The sequence below is a fragment of the Choloepus didactylus genome, chromosome 19 (assembly GCF_015220235.1).
Source record: "Choloepus didactylus isolate mChoDid1 chromosome 19, mChoDid1.pri, whole genome shotgun sequence".
Classification (NCBI taxonomy): domain Eukaryota; kingdom Metazoa; phylum Chordata; class Mammalia; order Pilosa; family Megalonychidae; genus Choloepus; species Choloepus didactylus.
The window spans coordinates 40,557,407-40,571,545 of NC_051325.1; the positions used below are offsets into that span (position 1 = coordinate 40,557,407).

Genomic DNA, 14,139 nt, shown 5'->3' on the forward strand with positions numbered 1-14,139 from the left:
CATTCTCCTACCTTTATGTAGTTCTTGTCAAAAATTACATATTTTACATTGAGTCCAAAACCACTGATTTATCATTACACTTTATGTATTTTAGATCCTGTAGGAAGTTAATAGTGGAGTTACAAATCAAAAATACAGTAGTATTGGTATTTATATTTATCATGTGATCTTTACTGGAAATCTTTATTTCTTCATGTGGTTTCAGTCAATTGTTTAGTGTCCCTTCCTTTCAGCCTGCACAATTCCCTTTAGCATTTCTTATAGGACTGATCTACTGGTGATGAAGTCCCTCAGCTTTTGATTATCCAGGAATGTTTTCATCTCCCCCTCATTTTTACCCTCCAGGTGTTTGTGAATTTTCTAAGTCTCTGATGGTTATTGACTTCTATTTGTATTCCATTATGGTCAGATAATGTGCTTTGAATAAATTCAATTTTTAAAAATTTATTAAGGCTTGTTTTATGTCCCAGCATATGGTCTATTCTGGAGAAAGATCCGTGATCACTAGAGAAGAATGTGTATCCTGGTGATATGGGATGTAATGTTCTATATATGTCTGTTAAATTTCTCTATATCACTCTCTCCTTTCTTTGTTTCTCTTTTGGTGGGGCTCCCTTTATGCAAAGGTTTTAAAGCTGTTAAACTCCTTCAGGATAGGCAGTCACATACATATATTTGAGCTGTGGTACTAAAAACCAATCCTCCTATAATTGTGCCTAAGAGCCTCCTCCTGAATGCCTCTTTGTTGCTCAGATGTGGCCCTCTCTCTCTAGCTAAGCCAACTTGAAAGGTGAAATCAACTGTCCTCCCCCGATGTGGGATCTGACACCCAGGGGAGTGAATCTCCCTGGCAACGTGAAATATGACTCCCAGGGAGGAGTCTAGACCCGGCATCATGGGATGGAGAACATCTTCTTGACCAAAAGGGGCATGTGAAAGGAAATGAAATAAGCTTCAGCGGCTGAGAGATTGCAAAAGGAGCCGAGAGGTCACTCTGGTGGGCACTCTTAGGCACAATACAGACAACCCTTTTTAGGTTCTAATGAATTGGAATAGTAGCAGTAAATACCTGAAACCATCAAACTACAACCCAGAACCCTTGAATCTTGAAGACAATTGTGTAAAAATGTAGCTTATGAGGGTTGACAATGTGATTGGGAAAGCCATATGGATCACAGTCCTCTTTGTCCAGTGTATGGATAGATGAGCAAAAATGAGGGGGAAGAAAAGGGACTTAGTGTTCTTTTTTACTTTAATTCTTCTTTTTCACTTTAATTTTTATTCTTATTATTTGTGTGTATGTGGTAATGAAAATGTTCAAAAATTAATTTTGGTGATGAATGCACAACTATATAATGATACTGTGAACAACTGAATGTACGCTTTGTATAACTCATGATATGTGAATATACCTCAAAAAAATTGAATTAAAACAAAACAAAACAAAACAAAACAAACAATCCTCCCAGGTGGGGAATTCTATAAATGAGTCCTTAAAGAACAACTACAATTAAACAGCCAACATGAAATAACTCAATCCTTGGCCATGCCTGGATTATGCTAGAAGCAAGAACACCATTCCTGTAGGTTCATTCCCTTAACAGCTTCTTCTAAGGAAATGATATATCCTGGCAGACAGGCAGCTTCTTCATTACTCTGCATTAATATATCTATTGAGTGCCCCTCTGGTGGAAGTGAAGGCGATTTGACAAAGTATGCCAAAAGCCTTATACATGCTCATTCCAAGAATCCATCTAAGGAAATAATCCAAAATTTATGCACACGATTGTTTAGTGAATTGAACATATTATAATGGGAAAAAAAGGAAAGCAATTTAATTTCTAATAATAATGGAATAGTTAAGCCATGTATAGCAATATGATGAAATGATAGGCAGGCATAAAAATTATTTTTTATGAGAGTTTTAAAATGACATGGAAATGAGACTGTGTTCTAATGTTAAGTCACAAAAGGGGACAGGAAATTTTACATCCAGTATGACAATAACCACATAAATAAAAAAGTGTTATTTGTATAAAAATGTATATATTTAATATATATAGATACCAAATTAACATGGCTTATCCATGAGTTCTGGGATTATGAGAGTTTTTTTTTGCTTAGCTACTTTATAATTCTTCTCTGTGCTTCCCAACATGCTCAACGATGGCCATGCTTCTTTTGATAACCAGAATATAAAAGTAAAAACTGGAAAGAAATATAATAAAATATGATTATCTCTTAGTAGGATGTTTTGGTTTGCTAAAGCTGACAGAATGCAATATACCAGAAACGGGTTGGCTTTTAAAATGGAGATTTATTCACTTACAAAGTTACAGTTCTAAAGCCATGAGAATGTCCAAATTAAGGCATCAACAGGACTACACCTTCTCAGAAGAAAGGCAACCGGCATCTAAGACACCTCTGTCACAAGAGAAGGTACATGCCTGTGTCTGCTAGTCCTTCTTTCCCGGGTTTCATTGCTTTCAGCTTCTGGCTTCAGTGGCTTCCTCTCTCAGCTCCTCCCAGGGCTTCTTCTCTAAGCTCTCTGGCTATTTCGTCCTTCCTCTCATAAAGGACTCCAGTAAAAGGATTAAGACCCACCTTGAATGGGATGAGTCACATCTCAACTAAAATAACCTAACCAAAAGGTCCCACACACAACAGGTCTGCACCCACAGAAATGGATTAAAAGAACATGGACTTTTCTAGGGTACATAACAGCTCCAAACAACCAATAAGATTATAGATAATTTTAAATTTTTATACTTTTCTAAATTTTCTAAACTTATTTCTGATTATACACAAAATAAGTGTTATTGTTTTTTAAGGCAATATATTATATACACAGAGAAGCTATGGCATCTGTCTCAACTCTAGGTCCAAACTTTTAAACACCCTCATAAGGAGAGGAAGATTAAACAGCATTTAAGTAGATAATGGATAATAAGCCTGCTCATTCACTGATTTATCAGGCAGTAGGCTCTTTTCCCCTTTCTCATCAATTCTAAGCATGTCACCTCTGATCATTCTCCTTCCCTTGTTACTCATATCTAAATTAGAACTGCTATTTGCCTCTGAGAAGATACAGAGCATGAAATCATTTAGGACAATCAAAGAACCAAGAGAAACGCTACATTTTTAATTATATTTCAAAAAAATTTTTAAGCCTGTAGTTGATTAGTGAAGAAAACAGAGAGAAGAAAAGGTAGTTAAGATTCAAGTTGCTATTTTGGTTAATGATGCTCAGATAACTTCCTGGGGATGTCATCAAAGATCCCATAATGATTTTTCTTGGGTAAGACAGAGACTAGAAGAAGCCTTGATTTAAATGGCTTCACTTCACCCCGTGCCACAGCTATGCTGGTAAAAAATGCCAATGCAAAGGCAGAATGCCTTTCCATTTGGTGGCAATGCTGGCATTAGATTTGTTCTGCTCTGTCTCCTAAGAATGTCTAACAGTCTCTCAGAAGCCTTCAGGCAAAGTAGGCTATTCTAGACTTCTCACTTCATGTTCCTACCTTCTGTGCCTCCTATCAGCCTGCTGCTAGACTCCTAACCCAGCTGCACTTTGTCTCTGAAACATCACATAAGCCTTTAACAAACAGACAGATCAGAATGGTGGTAGAACATTATTCATAAATGCTGGAAGGAGGAAAAAAAGAAGGGCCTATATTTTCTTTTTCTGTATAACACAAAGAAACTGTACTTTCAAAACCAGTGACAAACATGACAGTGACAAAATGCTTGCCATCTTCTATCTGCATCAGAATTGAACTAAAAGTTATATTTCATGAAGCTAGAACATGTTACTTTATTAAAAGAATTTTTGCCACACTACTTTTAAGCCTTAATATTAAAAAGTGATTCATAATTATATTCTAAAGCTAAATTTCATTTATATCTATATTTATATATTAAAAATATCTCAAAAGAAATACAATAAAATATTAACACTGGTGAAATATTATGATTTTTATTTATTTACTTCTTGTTATTTTCTAATTTATTTTGCAATGAGCATGTAATTTTTTATATTCCAATTTTCTTTTTGGGAGAGGATATTCAATTTAATGAAAATAAATATCTCTACACTTTTAGGTAAGAGTATACATATACTATTTCTAGAGGGCCTCACACCTTGGCTTTTACTTTCTCCCTCTCTCAAATGATCTCCTTCTAGGTAAATTAAATAAAATATTAACAGCAAACCAAGTTAACTGGTTCAACCCAGGATCCAAACCATGACTGAAGTTGGATGTAATTAAAAACAACTAACCCCAGGATCAAGACAGAGGAGTGAGATGCTTTAGGGCTCTATCCCTCCACAGAAGCTTTGAACAACCAAAAAGAACGGGAAGAAACATCTTTCTCAAGGACTACAGTAACCGTGCAAGTGACGAATCAAGAAAAAAGTTACTTAAAAGCAGTGGGATCTCCTAGTGCCCTGGCTGGCCCCTTCCCCATCCCTTACTGGCTTATCATAGACCCAGCCTGCACCCCCAGTGCACGGATTCTAGAGGGAGCACAGTAACTCTTGTGCACATACTGGGAGTGAGCATGTATGTCTGGCCCAATCTTTCTGGTGATGGCCTGATGGACTTGTCCCAGAACTTTCCCTGCATGGAGAAGGCAACTCACCAAGCTCTTTTACAGAATGCTGTGGGAGAGCAGTCAAGCTGTGCTGCCTAGGGCAATAGATCGTTGGCTATAGGACACAACGTACAGTTCCCAGATTGTGAGGAAACTGTTTCCTAGGGAAGAGAGGACATTTGTATCTAGGGGAAATTCTAGGACCACAAGTCAATGCTTAAGAAAAGATGCAAGTGCAGAAAGCATCAGGGAGGCCCCTGCACTTTGGCCTGGAGCTATTCTCTAAAAGCCCTGTATGGATAAGTTCTGAAGAAGAGCACTTGACACAGGTCAATCTGCAAAGACTGGGAAAGGTATTTTCTTTTTTCCCTTCTTTTGTTAGCTCCTGGCATTTAAGGAAGCTCTGTCATAACACTAGCTGGATACAAGCTTTAAGGAACAGACACCTCAGAGTCTAAATTCCAGCGAATTTACACTAAATATCCAAATGTCCAGGTCTCAACAAAAGGTTATAAAACATAAAGAGTCAGTAAGCAATGGCCCAGGCAAAGGGGAAGATGAAAGCATTACAAATCATCATGAGGAGGACCTGACCTTGGACATCCCAGACAAAGACTTCAAAAAAATGGTCTTAAGTATGCTCAAAGAGCTAAAGGAAAACATGGACAAAGAAAAACAGGAAATCAAGAAAATGACAGATGAACACAAAGAGAATGTCAATAGACACATGGAAATTATGAAAAGGAACCAAACAGAGCAGAAGCCCACAAGAACAGAAATTACAGATTCCCCAGAGGGTTTCAATAACAAATTGGAGCTGGCAGAAGAAAGAATAAAGAAAAACAAACAGAGCCTGAGGAAACTGCAGGACACCATCAAATGTACTGATATACGCATTGTGCGAGATCAAGAAGGAAAAAAAAAAAGAAAAAGGGACAGAGAGAATAGTCAAGGAAATAATGGCTGAAAACTCCCCAAATTTAATGAAAGACATGAATATATACATCCAAGACGCTCACTGAACTCCCAAGGGGATAAAACCAAACAGACCCACACTGCGGCATATTATAATCAAACTGTCAAATGCTGAAGATAAAGAGAGCATTCTGAAAGTTGCAAGAGAAAAGCAATGTGTCATGTACAGGGATCCTCAATAAGATTAAGGGCTGATTTCTCATAGTAAACTATGGAGGCAAGAAGGCAGTGAGATGACATATTTAAAGTGCTGAAAGGAAAACACTGATAACCAAGAATTCTATATCTGGCAAAACGGTCTTTCAAAAGTGAGGGAGAGATTAAGATACTCCAAGATAAAGAAAGTTCATCACCACAAGACCAGCTCTACAAGAGTTGCTAAGAGAGTACTTCAGGCTGAAAGGAAAGGACACTAGACAATAGATCAAAGCCACATGAAGAAATAAGGATATCTAATGAGGGTAAAGACATAGGTAGATATAAATGCCAGTACTATTGTATTACCACTTTTTACTTCGTACAGGATCTAAAAGACAAATGCATAAAATGTAATGAGAAATCAGTGGTTTCAGACTTATAATGTATACACACGTAATTTGTGACAAGAACCAAATAAAAGTGGGGGGATGGAGGGGTATAGGAACATAGCTTACACATACTATTGAAATTAAGTTGGCATCAAGCAAACAGTATTGTTATAGATTCAGGATGTTAAATTTAAACCCCATGATAACTACAAAGAAAATACTGGAGAATGTGCAAGCTTATGGAGATAGAAAATAGAATACTAGGGCAGGGAACAGTGGGAATGAGGAGTTAATGTATAATGGGTACCGGGTTTCTGTTTGGGGAGAAGGGAAAGTTTTAGTAATAGAAGGTAGAGAGTATAGCAATACTGTGAATGTCATTAATCCCATTTGAATGGTATGCTCAGGAATGGCTGAGATGGAAAAATTTATGCTGTTTATATGAAAGAAGGGAGGAGAGCGGAGGGGAAGTGAGAAGGAAGGGAAGGGAAGGGGAAGGAAGCAAGGAAGGAAGCGAGTAATCAACTAAAGAGACAGACAATTAAATGTAATAGATGCTTTGGGATGGGATCTAGCAAGGGAGGAGAAAAGGCTCAAAGGGACATTATTGGAACATATGAAAAAATTGGAAAATACACTTTAAGATTTATGTCAATGTTAAATTTCTTGGACTTGGAAACTGCACTTAAGGTGGTTATATAACTGAATATCCTTTTTCTTAAGAAATGAACATGGCATTATTAAATGTTTAAAGAACATGATGTATACAACCTACATTCTAGTTCAGAAAATGGATTCTTAATAGATAGTTGATAGATGGATGGTTAAATAGATTATAAACAGAATGATAGCAAATGTGGCAAAATGTTAAAACTGGTAGATTTGGGTATGCGGGGGTCGAAGGGTATGTTGGAGTTCTCCATATATGGTTTGATGGTTTTTGTAACTGTCTGTAAGTTTGAAACTGGCTGTAAGTTTGAAAGTATTTAAAAAGAAAGAGTTGAAAAAAAAAGACTCTAAACCCAAACACAACTACAATCATTTACCAAAAAATAATAACTTTTGTTTTTTTTGTTTTCGAGTCAAGGAGCTAAAGTAAATGATTTCCTAACATTACGAGGCTGATTACATTATATATATAGTACCAAATAATCACACCAAGAGATATTAGGAACTGGGTCCCATCCCTTCCAAGGTAAGCTTCATCTGCCCTGTCAAGGAATCTCAGCTTTAAGTACAACTCAGCTCCTTACAGTATCTCAGCTCTAGCCATGTCCATTTGGGAAAGAATGTAGTCAAAGGACTCAGAAAGAATCCTTTGGGTTGGAATTCAATCCCATTCCACCCAATGGCAAGTACTGAAACCTGATTCTCAGTTTCCTCATCTGTAAACAGGGATAATAAAAACCACCTTGTGATAACTGTGCCAAAGACTGGAGATAACGTATGTTTAGTATGTATATTAAGCAGCCAATAAATTATTATGCTATAATTGGTTTGCTTATGAGATAGATATTAGCTCTTTTTGATGCTAATGCTATAGGGAGAGTCTGCTATACTTAACATAAAACACATATTTGAAAATAATTATTTGCCTTTAAGTGTCCAGCTTGGTTGAATCCTGGAAGCAAGGAAGTTGGTTTCCCTGACCTTCCTTTCTTAACTAGAACCTTTACAGTCTATTTCATGTTGCTTCTACCACCCACTGATAAGACATCCATCCCAACAGTGGGGGAGTCGGGCTACCTGGGCTTACAAGTGCCCCATTTCCATGTACTTGATACTTCTTCCCTTTTTTTTAGTGTCAGTCAACAGATGAAGCAGTAGATGGAGAGCTACTGATTCATTATATCGATTTTCACGTTGGCAACAGAGCTACAGGCCAAAGCAGACTAGGAAGAGCAACATCATTTAGGAAAATACTAATGAGTTAGGTTGAATTTTGCATTTCTAAAAATAAAGCGAAGAACTCCTGCATTTTGCATTAACAACACATAATTTGGGTTTTTCTTTTAGGAAAAGATTTTGCTATCAAAAACTCTCAACGCAGCGGGCGGTGACAAAGCAAACTCAAACGGGCGACTCCTCGCTTCCCCCCGAACCCTGAGTTCCGAGAGGCTTCAGTTCTACTAGAATTGCCTTGCAGAGATGGAAGTCGCGTTCATCCTCATTGGGAGGACAACGACAATGTCCCATGCAGCCTGGAGAAATGCTATTCTCATTTAGGAGCACCGTGGGAGGGTGTAGCTTTTTGCCCAATAAATCGGGTACAAAGTTGTTTTTCAATCAGTGCCTGCATTGCAAATAGATGATATAAGGCTTCCTCTACCTTCAAGCCAGGGTGAGGGTGGTGGGCGGTGCCCGCACGGTATCTGGTCCCAATCCCACTCACTGAATAACTGAATGAAAGCACCCACCTACTTAACCAGTTGGGCAATATCTACGATTAAGCCTTTACTGCCGGACAGTTTAAAAATAATATAGGAGACTAAGAAGATGGCGGCATAGAGAGGAGTGGAAGTTAGTTTGTTCCCCTAGAACAACTAATAAACAACAAAGAACAACTAGTAAATAATCTGGAATAAGTACTGGGGGACAACCATGACTGTCCACACATCATACACTAACCTGGATTGGGAGAAATGCCTGAGATCACAGCATAAAATCTGGAAGTAAAAACTGCAGACCCAAGCCAGGAGCCCCCTCCCCCTATGGCAGCCTGAACTGTAAAACCTCACTGTAGTTGAAAGCAGCACACTCTGAACAAGCGAATATACTTCAGTCCAGCTCCAACAGGGGTTTTAATTAACAAATGTGGACTGCTCAATACAAGCTACAAGTCCCCAAAAAGAATACAGAGACTTTTAGTGATGACTGACCTTAAAGGGCCAGAAGACTTCTCTGCCCTGGGACGGGGAGCCCAGAAGACCAGGTGCTATCTCTGGTCAACAGGTGAAATTTGGGGTCCGTGGACTGGCTCTGAAAGGGGGCTTTCTATCCCTTTTTCTCTCTCTCAACCTGAGTGGCTCAGTAGAGAAAGTCTCAGTCATTTTCAGTTTGCAGGGCTCTGACCTAGACAAAGGTGGAGATAGCAGAGCCAGAGGGAAAAAGAAGCTATTTAATTGTAGATGATAACTCCCTAGGGGATGTATCTTCCCTAAGAGGAAGGAGGTGGGGCCCAGCTTCCCTTCACAATGAGACTCCAGAGCCTGGGGGAAAACAGCCAAAACAGAAATTAAGGGGGCACACCTCCTTAAACCAGTTAGGAGCAACAGGCTGACAGGTACCACCTGCTGGGCAGGTTAGGAAAAGCACAGAAGTTAGAGGCCTCACAGGGTGTATCAATCTTCTAAGACACACCCTCAGGGAAACCTGATACTGAATATTGCCTCCTTCTGAGACCTGAGCCCGTTCTGGTCTGGGAAAACCTGGTTGAGATAACAAAGGAAACCAGAACCTAGACAACAGAAAACTACAACCTACTCTAAGAAATACGAAGATATCGTCCAGTCAAAGGAACAAACTTACACTTCAACTGAGATACAGGAATTGAAACAACTAATGCTAAATAAATTTAAAAAGTTTAGGGAAGATATGGTAAAAGAGATGAAAGGTATAATGAAAACACTGGGCAAACATAAGGTAGAAATCAAAAGTCTGAGAAAACAACTGGCAGGCTCTATGGAAATGAAAGGCAAAACACAAGAGATGAAAGACACAAAGGGGACATACAACAGCAGATCTCAAGAGGCAGAAGAAAGCACTCAGGAACTGGAGAACAAGATATCTGAAATCCTACACACAAAAGAACAGATAGGGAAAAGAATGGAGAAATATGAGCAACGTCTCAGGGAACTGAACGCAACATGAAATGCATGAATGTACATGTCATGAGTGTCCCAGAAGGGGAAGAGAAGGGAAAAGGGGCAGAAGCAATAATAGAGGAAATAATCAATGAAAATTTCCCATCTCTTATAAAAGACATAAAATTACCGATCCAAGAAGCACAGCATACCCCAAACAGAATAGATCTGAATAGACCTATGCCAAGACATTTAATAATCAGACTATCAAACATCAAAAACAAAGAGAGACTCCTGAAAGCAGCAAGAGAAAAGTGATCCATCACATACAAAGGAAGCTTGACAAGACTATGTGCGGATTTCTCAGTAGAAACCGTGGAGGCAAGAAGGAAGTGGGGTGATATATTTAAGATACTGAAGGAGAAAAACCACCAACCAAGAATCCTATATCCAGAAAAAGTGTCCTTCAAATATGAGGGATAGTTTAAAATATGCTCTGACAAACAGAGAGTTTGTGAACAAGATACCTGCCCTACAGGAAATACAAAAGGGAGCACTATAGACAGATAGGAAAAGACAGGAGTGAGAGGTTTGGAACACAATTTTGGGTGATAGTAGCACAGCAATGTATGTATACTGAACAAAGATGACTGTGAGTATGGTTGAAAGAGGATGGTTAGGAGTATGCAGGACACCAAGAAGGAAAGAGGAAAGATGAAGACTGGGACTGTATAACTCAGTGAAACCTAGAGTGCTCAACAATTGTGATAAAATGTACAAATATATTTTTACATGAGGGAGAACAAATGAATGTCAACCTTGCAAGGTGTTAAAAATAGGGTGGTATTGGGGGAAAAATACAATCAATGCAAACTAGAGACTATAGTTAACAGAAACATTGTATTATGCTTCCTTTAATTTAACAAAGACAATATACCAAAGCTAAATGCATATAAGAGGGGGACATAAGGGAGGGGTATGGGACTCTTGGCATTGGTGATGTTGTCTGACTCTTTATTCTACTTTAGTTTAATTCCATCTTTCATTTCGTTGCCCCCTAGCTGTCATTTTTTTCCTCTGTTTTCTTTTTGTCTCTACCTTCTTTGATTCTTCCTCCTCCTTTGTGGAAGAAACGGAGATGTCCTTATATAGACAGTGGTGATCGTGGTGAATACATATACACATGACTATACAGGGAACCATCGATTGTTTACTTAGGATGGAATGTATGGTGTGTGAACAAAACCATCTTAAAAAAATGGGTTGATGAAGAAATCTTGAGGGCACTATATTGAGTGAAATAAGTCAGACACATAAGGACAAATACTGCAGGGTCTCAATGACATGAACTAATTATAATATGTAAACTCACAGACATGAAATATAAGTTACCAGGATATAGATGAGGCTAAAGAATGGGGAGCAGTTGCTTATTACGAGCAGAAAGTTCGCCTAGGTTGAACTTAAATGTTTGGAAATGAACAGAGATGACGGTAGCACATTGTGAGAATAACTAACAGTGCTGAATTGTGTGTGAATGTGGTGGAAAGGGGAAGCTCAGAGTCATGTATGTTACCAGAAAGAAAGTTGGAGGTTAAAAGATGTAAATGTATAAAACAGTGAATGCTGTGGTGGGCAATGTCCATGATCAAGTGTACAAATATCAGAAATCTCTTTCATGAACTAGAACAAATGTATGACACTATAACTAGAAGTTAATAATAGAGGGGCACATAGGGAAAAAGTATACCTATTGCAAACTGTATACTACAGTTAGTAGTATTTTAACATTCTTTCAGCAAGAGTAACAAATGTACTATACCAATACTATGAGTCAATAATGGAGGGGGGATGGTTAGGGGTATGGGAGGATTTGAGTTTTCATCTTTTGTCTTTATTTCTTTCCTGGAGTAATGAAAATGTTTTAAAAATTGAAAACAAATTAATTGTGGTGACGGATGCACAGCTGTATGATGTTACCATGGGCAACTGATTGTACACTTTGGATCTTTGGGTAATTGTATGGTATGTGAACAATCTCAATAAAAAAAATATAAACCTCAAACAAAACAAAACAAAACAAAACAACAAAACAAAAAAAAACCTCTCCCCTCCAAATGACCCCTCTCCATCTTCTCTGCAGTGGGGTGACAACCTTCCTTTTGATACCTGTGACCAAGGTTTTCAATATCACTTGAGGAAAGCCGATCTTAATCACAAAAATACAGGCTCAATATAGTAACCTACAGCAATAAAAAAAAAAAACAGGAACCTGGCAGGCAATTTTTGAACCTGATAACAAATCATTTTAAATAAACTTGATCCAAAGACTAAAAGAACATTAAGAAGTCTGATTAGCTATGAAAAGAAATCCTCTTCTACAAGACCACCACTGTTGGAAGTGAAGCATTGCAGAAATCCTGTACACAGCCCTCCTTGGTGCCTGTACAATCCTTACCTGACAGTCAAAGTCCTGGAAGTTTCGTGTACCATTCTGTCAACAGAAGGCAGAAAACACAGTCAGTTTCCCCACGTGGCTTCCCCAAATGTGCAGCAAATTCAGTTCACAATGAAAGCAGTGCATATGCAGCCTCCTGATTGCTATAAAACTGAAATGGTCCTCATCAAAAGGCTTTGAAGTAGGGTAGTTTATAACATGTGTTAGTAAAGGGAAAGTCTTTAGAGGTAAGATTAGCTTTGACAGGCTTACTGCGAAGTTAAAGGAAAAGATCTTGGTTTCACAGCAAGGCTTCTAATTTTTGCCTCCCTATCTTAAGCAAAGCAATAAGAACTTGTGGGAAGAGAGTATAGCATGAATACAGTCTGAGAACACACCTGCAACACATGCAGGTGGTACTTGGGAGGAAAGGAGTTGGAAACCAACCCTAATGGGATAAAGGAGAGCAGGAGTCAGGGTGCCCAGAACTAGGAATTAAAGAAATGATTAGATATGGATAGATCAGAAATGGAAGACCTGAAATCTACCAAAGAAGAAAGGCAGTATCATTGAAAGAGGGAAAGAAAGATATAACAGTGTTCCTAAGACATTATTTTTTTTGCTGATAGGAAAAAAGAACAAATCTCTGAATCACTTAAAAAGTAGATTATAGTCAAAAGATCCAAGGATAATTTACCAAGCTTCTAAAAAGGGATTACACTATAGTAATTTTGAGTTAAAAAAAAAAAAAAAAAAAGGAAAGAAAACCAATGGCAATGACTCAGAAGCATTTTGTGCAGCATTTCAGATGCCAGAGTTGCAAGAGTATATGACATAAGAGCATAAAAAGGATAACCAGTGACATTTTTTGTGAAGAAAAAAGAAAAACTGCTGGCTTCATTTTTCACTAAGTATAAGCCTCTCCCCTGAAAAAACCCCTCATTCAGAAACTGGGTTCTAATAACATATCTATTCTGTCTCCATAGCAGCTTCCAAAGGGCCTAGAGTTGCTAATAAGCACCCTCAAGAAAGCTGTCCTCCAGCGAAGATCTAAAAGTTTGATTCTAAATGAGTACTAAGCATTTCCAACATCTTCCAAGAAGCTCCTCTTAGAAATGGTTATTGATTCCACTAACCACAATGCTGGCAGGACAACATAGTTAGAGGTTAAAAGCACAGCCCAGTGTGGTACAAACACCCAAAGAAAGAAACTGTCTTCCCCATGAGAGCAACTCATGGAGCCAGCTGGGATGATCTAGAGCTGCGCTATACAATATGGGAGCCATTAGCCTCATGTGGCAATTTAAATTTAAATTAATTAAAATTAAAAACTCAGTTTCTCAATTGCTTTAGCCACATTTCAAGTGCTCAATAGATACATGTGGCTAGTATATTGGACAATGCAGATATAAAACATTTCCATTATCGCAGAAACTTCTACTCAACAGCACTGATCCAGAATCTGAAAGCTTTTAAGGGAATAAAGTTATGGGTAGGAGGCCCCTGTTTCACTAAAAGAGGAAAGAAAGGTCACAATAGATTAGGAATCAGAGAGACTGCAGATGCCACTAAGAACAGGCAAGAGAGTGCCAATGAGAACAGGCAAGAGCTAGTCTAAAGTATTACTGGCATGAAACTGAGTTTACAAAATAAAGTCTGATGTGGTCACAGCATGAAGAAACAACTAAGACATTCATCAGATGGGACTGGGTAGCACACTTCTAAGGAATGTTACGGTTGGTAAAAAGAACCATAATGTTCCATGGCTCCCACAAACCCCATAAAATGCCTAAGAACTTCTTCA

The 14,139-nt window shown here is 38.3% G+C and overlaps 1 protein-coding gene across 4 annotated transcripts in view; it reads right to left on the bottom strand.

The window, feature by feature from the left end:
- Positions 1 to 14,139, bottom strand: part of NDRG3 (NDRG family member 3) — a 108,703-nt gene that overhangs the window by 49,375 nt on the left and 45,189 nt on the right. For 3 of the 4 annotated variants that reach the window (XM_037811013.1, XM_037811010.1, XM_037811011.1), the window contains exon 3: positions 12,357 to 12,392. The exons of the other annotated variant lie outside the window; for it this stretch is intronic. In XM_037811013.1, coding sequence (XP_037666941.1) covers positions 12,357 to 12,392 — 36 coding nt within the window. The remainder of the gene's footprint in view (positions 1 to 12,356; positions 12,393 to 14,139) is intronic. 4 annotated transcript variants of the gene reach the window in all.